This window comes from Neophocaena asiaeorientalis, unplaced genomic scaffold (assembly GCF_003031525.2).
Source record: "Neophocaena asiaeorientalis asiaeorientalis breed wild unplaced genomic scaffold, Neophocaena_asiaeorientalis_V1.1 scaffold147, whole genome shotgun sequence".
NCBI lineage: Eukaryota > Metazoa > Chordata > Mammalia > Artiodactyla > Phocoenidae > Neophocaena > Neophocaena asiaeorientalis.
The window spans coordinates 87,332-100,532 of record NW_020173758.1 but is presented as its reverse complement, the minus strand read 5'-3'; the positions used below and the strand labels follow the sequence as shown (position 1 = coordinate 100,532).

Sequence of the window (13,201 nt, the reverse complement as noted above, 5' to 3'; positions counted from 1 at the left end):
GTTAACTTTTTTTTCCTTTAAGAAAGCTTGAGAGAAACTAAAACTAGAATAAAATTTTCAAAACTGCTTTACAAAAATTGTTGCCCAACACAGATGCTTCCATCTGTGGAACCTGGTCATCTACTTTGTATTACCTGGAACTTAGCATATTCAAGAACAAAACCATTACATCTCTTTAGTTCACACAGCAGTAAGAGATAATACTATACACCTTAACTGACCATGAAAAGATTATTTTATTCCATGAAAATATTCTCAACAGAGAACACTATCTTAAACAAAGCATTTACATTAAGAAATCAACATGTGCACAAAAAGAGTAAAAATTACTGAAAAAATTAAAGACTTCTTTTGGACAATTCACATATTCAAATTTAAGAATGATTTAAACTGTGCAAGTACAAATGTCTTTCCTATCGTAATAACCCATACACAGGTTGCACTATTCCACGTGAGGGAACTTGCCTCCTACGGAAGCAAATCCTACTTTAAGAAAAACAAACAGTAGCTTGAAAAGAACAGTTAGTCCTCACAAGAAAGCCTTAAACTTTGCCCTCTGTGGCTGTTGCCAAAAAGCACAAGCACCTCAGGCTTTGTACAGAAGACAAACACAGCCAGCTCAGGTTTCCTCTTCATTGCTAACCTTTAAAATAAAAATAGCACTGGATCTGAAAACTACTTTATGTAGTCTGTCAGTACTGAATAATGTCACTTTATATAAATAACCCTGTAACGAGATTTAAAATCTAAAACTTCATAGTTTACTAGCCTTAAAGGTAATACACTATCATGTCAGCTGTGTAATGGGAGTACTTGATCTTACGAAGGCATCGACTTTCACACAATTGTCATTCAGCTTTAGTATAACTGGTAGTACGATTCAAATAACACTGGGAAAAATTATTAAAGCAGTCACACAGTTTCTAAAATATCGCTTGAAATCCAACAATACACAGACCATTTCACGTTCTTTCTTCCTTCAAAACAGTAAAGAACCAAATTAATGAAGCTTCCATGTTACAAATATCCCCCCACCCCCACCCACCTCCCCATTAAATGCCACTAAGAAATTAGTTAAGATACAAGTCATTAACAGAATCACAAATGCGAGGGAGGACAACATGAGCAACGTGAGCATAGGGGCACTGATGACAATTATATTTACAAGTATAAACATACAGAAACTCCCATTTTTACAAGGAAAAGTGCACATAGATCATTACAAAGTTTCACTAAATTGTATGTGGTTCAAATAAAATCATCACTTGGAAACAGACTATCATTGTAATAATTGAGAAAACAGTAACCCCAAATTAAAAGACAATGGGAGGGAGGTCCAAAAAACTTCTCATAAAAACACTAAGTAAAATGGACTCAGACATGTCTTTAGTTTGATGCGTAAATTTGAAGATGCACCAACAAACATGGTAGAGCTCTAAAAGCCACCTACCGAGGTTGTATCGGCAGCTATAGCAGCACTGCCGAGTTAATGGAGGTCGCACTGAGCTGACACATAAAGCCCTTTGTGGGATACTGTAGTGGTAGTGTTGGCAATCAGCAGATTTAGGCACTCTAGTTTAAGGCAGCGTTTGAATGGAAGCAGCTGACTTCTGACAACAGTCCTTTGTCTTGAGGTGGTGAGTATCTTCTGTGTTTATTATGCCAGGATTTCAGTGCTGACTATAGATTCTTCCCAGACTGAGGTGCTGAAGATGTATCATGTTTCAAAGAGTTCTTTCAACTGGGCTGTAGGCTAGAGCAGAGATGTTTTTTCTTCTGATCATAAATACTTCAGGTTCACAAACTGCTTCTTCATAATGCCAAAACTGGAATGTTTTGCAGTGGGGAAGTTATAGCAGCGTACACAAATACTAGGATGGAAACATTAGTGCTAGAGATGTCTGACAAAGTGATTTGCACTACAAATGTAAAACAAAACAAAGGCTTTGACAAGAACAAGGGATTATAAAGACATGCCTGAAAACTCTAAACCCGATCACTCTAGACATGCAACAGGATGTTAAGCAAGCACAGAGGTGACGCAGGCAGACACTGACAAATGGCAAGGATTCTAACAGACAATGGGTCTAAAAGCCAATTAAACAGAGCTGCGATGGACAGTCCTGTTGGGACAGTCAAAAATGGCAAGGATTCTAACAGACAATGGGTCTAAAAGCCAATTAAAAGAGCTGCAATGGACAGTCCTGTTGGGACAGTCAGATATGACAAACTTAAGGACAGCTCTGCATTCTTTCCGATTTGGATATCAGTAAAATAAATGGAAAAAAAAAAAAAGGTTAGCCATTGTTGGCTTTTTTCCTTTATGTGAATAACTGTAATTGACAAGTTTAAGGGTTGGTATTACAATGATTTTTTTAAACAATGTACAGAAATGCTAATGAAGTTAGTAAAAAAATAATCATGTCTGCATGCACTCATGCAACTTGCTTCTCTCACTCTCTCTGAGCCTGACAACTCTAATACCCTCCCCCCAAAAGCAGCTGCATGTAACCTCCTTCAACATCTTGCCCATTTCCTCAGAAACCCTCTTCAGGAACCTGCAGTCCAGGAGGAAAAAGAAAAGAACAATTACTGAAGACCTTTGGTAAGACCAAAAGGAGTGTTCAAAGTGTCCATCCCAAATGTCTCTAAAATCATTTTATAGTCAGCTATTAAAAACACCAAAACATGTTGGAACATGAGCAAAATTAAGGACCAGTCTCTTAATTGCTTCCTCACTTTACTCCCCTACACAACTAGCACTGCTATCAATGTCTTGATTATACAGTGTTTCCAACAAATGCTTATTAAAATTGGAAAAAAAAACTCCTAATAATTGACGATTCAGCTAAAATGAGGAAATGCCCTCAGTGATGGCAGAGATATATTCCTCCAACCCAGTTAGTGAAAAAAGTCATTTTTGCTTTCAAGCAAAATTTGCCAGTACTTCTCCTCCATGCAAGATTTCCTCTTAGTTTATTTAGAATCCACTTTCTATGTATAATTGCTAAATGCTAGTATCACTAAAGTGGTATTTCTCAAAAGACATTTAAAGATAAAAAATACCAGCATTAATTTAGAAGAAAGCTTGTACATTATTGAAAATTACTAGAAAACCTGAAAATATCCTTGGGTCTCAAAAGAAAGCCATTTTATTCACTTAAAGAGCAAGACCAGGCCTGTTTATTTTGCACGTCTCTTGATTAGCCTACTACTAAAACAGATTATGTGTTAGGTGCCTGTTTTCTTCCTTTAGGAAACTGAAGTTGAGAATAAGGACAAAAATGAAAATGATTACATTCGTATTTTATCCAATTAGCCAACTATTATTACATTTTTCCTAGAAACTGTAGCTACAATTTCAAACCCCTAGACCAAACCACTCTTTTGGGCATCAGCTTTTTATAGCAAGCATTTCAGAGCAGTTTTACTTGAGTTCACTACAATCACTGTGTTTCCTGAAGCAAAGTGTAGAGGGGTAGGGAGCTTTCTATCCCTACCCCTCTACAGGATGGATTCCTGCCCAGTAGATTAAATTTTATGATTTATAAGGCAGAAAAACACAAATCCTTCACACAGACTTAAGCAGGACATAAAGCAAAAGGCATCAATTAAGCTTCACACCAACATCACTCAAATGGTAAAGCGTCACGAGAACAGTTTCTTGTAATAGTCACATCTCTAAGATCGAGCCTACACTCAGCTCACACAGTGAACAATAAATCTTGGATGCCCTTTCAGCTTTCTTATGTTTTCCCACCCATTGACTGTGTTTTCATTTTGTTATCTTTCCTATGTCATACATGTTACAAAGCTGCCGGGTTAGTTTAGATGTAAGTTACTGCACCTTTACTGTTTTTCTCTAGAGTTACATCTATGTATGATGTGGGAACGTAGCCTTCTTCACCATTCTGTCTCCGAGCTCTTGTCCATCCATCACCCTTGTCCTCCTCAATAATGTATAGAACTTCACCTTCTTTCATTGCCAGAGTACCTTCATTATGTCCTAAATGAGCACAAGCATAATTTAAGTATAGCAATAATTTTGAATAAAAGTTACAAATACAACAAAAACCAGCGTGGAACCCTACTAGATTTCAATGTAATAGAACTATGAGCCCACTGACTCTCATTACCAACACCTCTATGATGCTTTGTAGTTTACCCAACAGTTTCATATACTTACCTCATTTGAACTGCACAATAACCCGTGAGGCTGGCATTAACAGCAGCACCATGTAACAGATGAAGTATCTGAGCTACAACAACACTGCATGATTTGACAGGGTATGCTAACTCCTATTTCACTACTCCAACTCCTTCCCCAAATCTGAGTGGCACTGTTATCTAGAAAATTCATGAAGTTCAAAATAGTTAACAAGACAGTGAGAGGGTTGGAAGAAAGAAGGAAAGAATATAATTTGAGGAGAGAGCAGAGAAAAATACAGGTCCATCTCTGGTGATGGTAGAAGCAGAATGATCATAGCCACAAACTTCCTTCAAAACTTCATCAGCCTCAGGCCTCTCTTTCTTCCCAATCCCTCAACCATTCCCAACCTACTTAGCAGTAACAGTTTTCACAAATGAATATTTGTTTAACATACACTAAATCCTTCCCTTACTCTCTGTAGCAAATTATAGCAAGATCTTATTTAATACTATTTTCTCAGAATGAGCAGCAACTAAAAACTACTCAATTTAAAAACCAAAACAATGGATGGGTAGGGAAGGGCCTTAAATTCATACACCATTTTATAACAACTTCTTTGTAAGGGTGTTACTCTGCTCCTCTGTGAAATGAAGAAAACGATTTTTCAAAGTCCAAGAGAGGGAAGGGTAACTAAAAACCTGTAAGAGAGGGCCACAATGCCTTCCTCCCCTTATAGACTCTCTTCTCCAACTATCACAGGGGGAAGGATGGCACAGTCAGAAGCTACCACGTTTCCTCCTTCCCTCACCTGAAAATATGGCCTACAGGGTCAGCATATGGTGGTGGCACTCAGCTATGCCATTTGCCTAGTACCTGCCGCTCAATGTTAGCAAGTTACAAGGAAGAGCCTGAAGTGATATTTACCAGCCTACCAACTTTCTGGGTTGAGCTACATGCTCAAGCGGCTTCAACTTTGATGAGTACATCAAAGTTGGGAAATTCTGTATCAACCAAAGTTGATAATTAAATAATAATCGTTATTAGGATGCTGATAACATAGATAATTTTCTTTCAATGTCATGTACGGAAGAAAAATCTCTATACCTGCAATGTAGTTAAAACAAAAATATTCACACTAATGAACTGGGATTATAATTTTCTGGCACTTACAGTTTTCTTATTTAGCTATAAGGACACTACAGTGCATGACTCTGTATGTAGACTTTAAGGAACCAATTTTATCAATTACAGTGTATTAAGAAAATCATACCATCGAAAGGGTAGATAGCTTTGCAGTGTCCAATAGCAGGCAAGGGATCGTCATCTTCAAACTCATCATCAAACTCACTGTGGTGACCATGCTGTTGGGGTGGCCCACGGACTTCTTGGTTTGCATCATCAGTATAGCTTCCCTCAGGGCTATGAAAGAAAATTATCTCTAATCAAGTACATGGGAACTTTTTATATTACCTACAAGTTGATCTCCTCAGGATCAATTCAGAGAATCAAATAACCATGACACAGTTCCAAATTAAGTCTTCATTTTCTTAAATGTTGAAATGTGTGTGTGTGTGTGTGTGTGTGTGTGTGTGTGGCTTCTAATTCAAAATGCTTTTGTTGAATTTCCTGAAATTAAAAATTAAAAGATTACAATGTTCTAGGCACATAACATGTATTCAGTGAGTATGTCTCATTATCACTGGGTCCAGAGATAAAATGGAAAAATGTCATGGACATTTGGTTTTTATCATCCTGGATTCATCACCCCCTCTTTTTTCAAGAAAACCCTAAAATTTCTTAGGGAACCCACCCAGACCCATGTTCAGTTCACAGGCTTCAGGTACAGTTGCTCTGTCCTGGTTCCAGAGGGTCCATCTTAGCACAGAACTTGTATGACCAGAGTGAATAGTTCACTAGTAGGCGTGTAACCCAATAAGATATGAGAGATACACAAAGACTTTTGCTTGGGACTGTTCAGAGAAGCTCCCTTCCTTTTCCACTGGACGTGAACCTGGAGAAATATGAGCTTAAGAGCTTTGGAAGATCACCATGTAGAGCCTTTAAATGAAGCCAACACAGTGTAAGGCAAAACTGGAAGGTGGCGAGAAACAGAGTACTGAAGATATCATCTGAGTTCCTAGATCAAGCTCTCCCTGAAGTCAGCCAATAAAATCCCTTTTCAGTTTAAGCCAGTATAGGTAGAGTATTCATCCTATCACTGAAAACCAAAAGACTCCTAGCAAAATTAATTTCCAGTTAATCATGTTAAGAGGAAAGTTAGTAACTAAGAAAATCCCAGAAAGCAGGTAATCCAAAGGCATTTTTTCTGTAAATTTTTACTTCAAAAAGAGAAAAAATGTTGATTTTGCTAAAGAATCAAATGACTGAATAATATTTTCATAATTTGCATGATGAGATTTAGCAGTACTTTCAGTATGCCTGGAAGCCAAGTTCTTAATAACACAAACCAGAGGGACTAGATTATTTTAATCTAGGGTTTACCTAATAACAAAAACCAGTGTATTTGGGACTATCTCTTGATATATTAAGGATATATACTCTTTCAAAAAGTGATGATGGAGAGGAAGAGAAGGAGAAATTAACATTTGTCAAGCACATACTAGCACAGGTATTTTACTAGTAGGTGCTTTATGTACGTTATTTCAGTGGTCCCCAACCTTTTTGGCACCAGGGACCAGTTTTGTGGAAGACAATTTATCCAGGGACCAGGGTGGGGGTGGGGGGACGGGATGGTTCAGGCGGTAATGAGAGTGATGGGGGCGGCAGATGAAGCATCACTCACCAGCCCACCCGCCGCTCACCTCCTGCTGTGCGCCACCCCTGCAGTTGGGGACCCCTACATTATTTCATTCATTACTAATAACCCTGTATGACAGGTATTTTAATCTTTATTTTATATTTTAGGAAGCTGAGACTCAGGGAGCATTAAAAATGAACTGCTAAATGTGGAGGGGAGAGATAAATCAGGATCTTGGGATTAACACACACACACTACTATATATAAGAAAGATAACCAACAAAGACCCACTATGTAGTACAGAGGACTCTATTCAATATTCTGTGATAACCTATATGAGAAAAAAATCTGAGAATGAATATATGTATATGTATAACTGAATCACTTTGCTGTACACCTGAAACACACTGTAAATCAACTATAATCCAATAAATTTTTTAAAAAATGAATTTGCTCAAATTACAATGTAATTAGGTAGTAAACCAATATTTGATACTAGATCTCTCAAACTGTTCTCTAAGGTGAATCCAACTTTGTTGGATTTTATTATGAGGGGGAAAAAAAACATCTACCCAAAGGGAGAGAATGTCACAAATGGTATGAAAACATGGAAATTTAATAAAATGTCTTTTGGAATCTCTGATCCAATTTAACAATATGAATTTTTTTCCTTCACAAAACTCTGAGTAATTTGACAGCTAAATTTTTCTTTGGCATAAGCTACCCAACTCCATCTAAACCTAAAGGCAATCTTCCCAGGCCTGGGGAGCCTATGCCTCTAGACCACAGCTCCCAGAATTTTCCAAGTTCCTACCTCTCTGTTTGTAGATGCATTACAAACTAGAACTGAGCAGCAATATGAAATTTCATACTTCACCTGTAGCTATTATAAAGAAACAGAAAATTATTTAGGTTCAAAGATTGAGTTATTAAAAGCAAAACTTGTAGGAAAAAAGAGAACTGTATGAAGTTTAGGACAAAACAGTGAGAAAAGTTTGGGGTAAAAGGAGGAAATACAAATAAAATGCAAAAAATAACCTTTCTCGTCCCTGTGTTACAAGGTGATTTATGTCACTGCTATGTCTTCTGTCTCCTCTTCCACCTGTTTTGCCTTCAACTTCAGACAGCCAAGCCTTAGGGAAAAAACAAAACTGAGCTCAATAAATATATATTTTTTTTAATGTATTTACTTTTTGTTTTATTTTCTATTTTTGGCTGTGTTGGGTCTTCGTTGCTGCACGTGGGCTTTCTCTAGTTGCAGCGAGTGGGGGCTACTCTTCGTTGTGGTGTGCGGGCTTCTCATTGCGGTGGCTTCTTTTGCTGCGGAGCACAGGCTCTAGGTGCGTGGGCTTCAGTACTTGTGGCTCACGGGCTCTAGAGCGCAGCCTCAGTAGTTGTGGCACACGGGCTTAGCTGCTCTGAGGCATGTGGGATCTTCCCGGACCAGTGCTCGAACCTGTGTCCCCCTCATTGGCAGGCGGATTCTTAACCACTGCACCACCAAGGAAGCCCAATGTACATATTTTAAAGCTCATAAAATATTCTACATTTAAAATGCGCTTTGGGTCTTTATAATTATGTAATTCTTAGAGAAGGGAAACCTTTATTTCAATTTGGTCAATGATCAACTTAATAGCTGATTAAAAACATAGTACGTTTAGTTTTACATAAAGTTTTAAATAAGGTAAAAAACTTCAACGAGGGATTAATTCTAAAGATTATGATATCTGAACTGCCCTGGTGGCGCAGTGGTTAAGAAGCTGTCTGCCAATGCAGGGGACACAGGTTCGATCCCTGGTCCATGAAGAGCCCACATGCCACAGAGCAACTAAGCCCATGCACCACAACTACTGAGCCTGCGCTCTAGAGCCCATGAGCCACAACTACTGAAGCCCATGTGCCCTAGAACCTGCACGTTGCAACTACTGAGCCAACGTGCTGCAATTACTGAAGCCTATGTGCTCTAGGGCCCGCATGCTGCAACTACTGAGCGCGCATGCTGTAACTACTGAAGTCTGCACCTATAGCCCGTGCTCCGCAGAAAGAGAAGCCACCGCAATGAGAAGCCCACGCACGGCAACAAAGAGCATCCCCCACGCACCACAACTAGAGAAAGCCCTCACGCAGCAACAAAGACGCAACTCAGCCAAAAGAAAAAGAAACAGAAAAAAAAAGAAAGATTATGATACCTTACTTTTAGATTATGGTACCTTACTTTTAGATCATAATGATACCTTACTTTTAGATCATAAACTCTAAAATAAAATATTTGAAGATAATTCTAGCAAAACTCAATCTATCATAATGAAGTTTATAAAAATGAACTTATCTTAGACAACTGCTAAATAACAAATCTACCTCATTCTTGTGGATTTCCATTCGCAGGCGGTCAATGTTATTCATGGTCTCTGCTAATTTAGGCTGCAAACTCCCTGGGTCCCCCATTTGTGGATTTTTCTCATATACATCTTTCATTTTGTTGAGTGCTTCTCTGAAAATGAGCAGGAAGACATAAAATTAAACATTTACTTTACCTGTTCCCAGATAAAAGAGTTTCATTTGATTCTGGGGACTCACATGCAGCCTAATCGTAAAAGTCATATCTCTTTAACTTTAATCAAACATTACCTGATTGAAGATAATCTGCACGAAGCTGATCATGTATATAGTTAGTAATTTATGGAGGCAGTCTTTTAAAACATTTAGAATTTTAAAAAAATGATTTCATTTCTCATTTCTTGCTTCCTAAATGAGATTATATATATTTAATCAAGGACTGAAAGAATATTCCTCAATATTGTTAAACTCATCATGTCCCAAATCAAACTCATCATATTCTCATCCAGACACATTATTCCACTGATGTTCCTTATCTTAGTTCACAGCATCATCCTCCTCCCACTCATCTATACCATCTTTAACTTGCCCCTCTCCCTCTAAATTCAAGTCATTCATCCTCTTCACTTCTCTAATCATATCACTATTACCATATCACTATTATATCACTATATATGCCTCAATTAGCTCTCCTTGGCTCTAACATCTGACATTACTAACACTCCTTAACACTCTTTTCTTTCTTGATTTCCTGGAGGTTACATTTTCTTTTCCCTTCCCTTCACCTCTGTCCCATTATTTCCCTCACTGGTTCCTTCTCTTCTGTTTATCCTTTAAATGTGTTACATAAAATGACAGAAATTTCTTCTCATCTCATCCTACAGTTCTCCTTTTTAAGGGTGATCTCTTAATGCTTTGTTTTTTCCAGTTTTATTGAGACAAAATTGACTATTTTAATATCTTCAGATCTGACTTCACCTATCTTCAGATCATTCTCAAGTATGAATCTCTTCAATCACTCATGTCAGTTTAAGCTCCAATTTTATCTTCAGTGTAATAACAGATAGTAAGTTACCAATCCACTGTAATAACCCTTTATTCATCATATATAAATCTCTATATTCATTAAAACAAAACTGAACTAAAAGAAACTTTTAATAAAATTGAAAAAAAATTAAAGCTACGCATGAATCTGAAGCTGTAAGTAATCAAACACTGTTTTCCAACATTCTTGCTGCAAACAAAATAATTATAGCCTCAGATTTCTACTGAGCTCAATTTATATCTTAAAGCAAAATAAAAATTTATCAAAATATAAGAGGTAGTTAGTGTTGGTGAAACTACTCTTGATAATCATCAAACTATTTTGAAAATTTATGTAAGGCATAAATATATACTATTAGCATCCAATAAGTAATCTGCAACCTAAGAAACTCTAACATTTCATTTTAAAAATATGACAGAGCACAATTTTCCTAAGTTTAGGACTGTATTTTTCCCTCAAAATATATTTCAATTAGGATGTATAATTTTTAAGCCTTTTATACATCACATTTAAACATATCATTCAAAGTAGACTCTGAAAGGAATAATGATGGCAGACAGAACTTAATGGGAAAATACTTTTGGTCTGATTCTTTTTGTAGTTCTCTGTTAAGTTCATCGATGCGCTGCTGTAGTTTTTTACGTCTCTGTTCTGGTGGCAGATGACTGAAATCTTCTAGTGCTGGGCCCTGAAAAGAGAATCTAAATCATTATAAAAGATATTTTCATGAAATTTTATTTCTAAAATATACTCACTATAAAGTAAGTATATCAATTTTAAGTTTAATTTCAAATTAGCCCCAAACACCTCCTTTTAAGAAAAAGAAATCTACATAGATATGTATGTGTATTAAAACAATAGTATTGAAGAAAGAGTTCAGATGCCAGTCATTTTTTAAAAAATCATGAAATAGAATAGGTAAAAATATCAGCAGATACAGATAATTGGTAATTACCAGTATAACATTATATTCAGGTCTCGGCAGAGTTAAAATAAATACAGATGAACCTTCTTACAGCAATAACAATGAAATGGAAAGACGTAACATTTCTCACTTATACAAAGTATTTTTTAAATAAAATACTGCACCACATTCCCAAATCAAATCTATTGCTGTGATACTCGGGATATTACAAATGTTCAGACTGAAGATATGAAAAGTTTATATAACTGAGTTAAACTACTTACCTCATAAAGGCAATATAACTAATGAAAAATATTTTAATATTACACAGTCTGAATGATTATATTTATTAAACCATTCATTAGAACCGAAACATACTTGATCATTAAAAAATAAAAGGTAGAACTATCCACCAAGTGAAATGTAAGTAGAAATAAATAAGGAATTTATTTTCAATTATCCTTTGTACAACCAAATAGCATACCTCAGTTGTTCTTGAAATAAAGACATAATCCAAAGAAAGATAAAATCCTTATTTAGGAAGGATGCTTAATGTCTAAAATTTTTTTAATGTTTTGATATTCAAGAAACTATATCATTTAAGAAACAGTTCTAGTATTTAGATGTAACTTCTGATTCAAATGATGTCTTTCTCCTCTTAAATGTTAATCATGTCATTGTTACCGTAGTTATCTTATTAGAGATTATATATACAACCAGACCAATGTTAGCAACTACTGATTCCATTTAACATGAGCCCATATTTATGTAAGATTTTACATACTCAAAAATTGTTGAAAATTATTATTCTTCATTTTTCTCTTTAAAATGGGGATTTTAAGAATATGCAATTCAATTTTTTAAGTGTTGCTGAAGTGAGCTCCCACAACAAATGCATCCTTGCTCCTTGAACCACTGACTCCTATAACACATCTAAATAGCTTTATTTCACCATCTATAAGAGTGCTTCCCTTGCTTTTAAAAAAATAAAATTCACTTTTCAGGTAAGCCATGATCAAATGTAACATTTAATTCATAAGAAAATTTTTTGCAAATGGCCTGAACATTATGGACATTCAACAAGCCTGTCTACAAAAAAAAAGGAGGACATCTTTTCTAAGTGGCTTTTGTATTTTAATCTACCAGTCACCAGAAATAAAAATCTGTCAATCACCCAAATCTGACCTAAATAAACAAATGGCAAAATTTCCTACAAGGTGTCTTTAAATTTAGTGGTCAATTATCAACGTAAGTTGTCAGATTTAATCTAATTTGGGGTACAGGTATATAATAGTTTGAAAACTATTATATTGTACCAAAAGCAAAACTTTCTTATTTATATTTTTAAATTTAATGAAATGAAAAAACACATTTCAATATTGTTTTTTTGATAGTATTGTAATAAACTCACAATTACCTATAAGTAAATCCTCCAGATTTCCACTTATCATTAATCAAACTTGTTCTCAAATTTATTAACAGCAGATAGCTAGGTACTTGCATTTTTAATATCCCATTCTGACATTATAACATATTCCTTTATAGAATATGAGAACTAAACTCACTCTACTTCCTACGGCTGTAAAAGAGACTCTGAGACATTTAAAAACCTCTCCTACTACATGGGAATTCATAAAAGGCCAAACTGCAATAGTCTGAAAAAGACTCATTTGTTTTCCGAAAAATGAGAAACTACATAAGCACCCAATAATTTTTACATTAGGTCTTCACAATGCAGTTCCATTAATTTGTTTGAAACATATGTATAAAGGAACATCACACACATGCACAAGCACACATGCGCACACACACACGATATTTAAGTTATTTGTGCTTTTATTCCCATTCATTAGTAGACAAGAAGAAAGCACTGACTCTCTAATGAAACTAGCAAGAAATCTTTCTTTCTTACATTTTGGAAAATCTAATGATTCTTGTGATAAACTACAAATCAAACTTATATGACCTTTTTAAAGAGTGTTAAGAAAAATCATTTTTGTTTAATTT

At 35.8% G+C, this 13,201-nt stretch overlaps 1 protein-coding gene across 1 annotated transcript in view; it reads right to left on the bottom strand.

Annotated features, from left to right (window-relative positions):
- Positions 1-217: 217 nt before the first annotated feature.
- Positions 218-13,201, bottom strand: part of FNBP1L (formin binding protein 1 like) — a 35,898-nt gene continuing 22,914 nt past the window's right edge. The window contains exons 9-14 of the mRNA XM_024751277.1: positions 10,869-10,978; positions 9,267-9,399; positions 7,947-8,041; positions 5,421-5,569; positions 3,848-4,006; positions 218-2,558 (exon numbers count right to left, since the gene is read on the bottom strand). Coding sequence (XP_024607045.1) covers positions 2,551-2,558; positions 3,848-4,006; positions 5,421-5,569; positions 7,947-8,041; positions 9,267-9,399; positions 10,869-10,978 — 654 coding nt within the window. The 3' untranslated portion in view covers positions 218-2,550. The remainder of the gene's footprint in view (positions 2,559-3,847; positions 4,007-5,420; positions 5,570-7,946; positions 8,042-9,266; positions 9,400-10,868; positions 10,979-13,201) is intronic.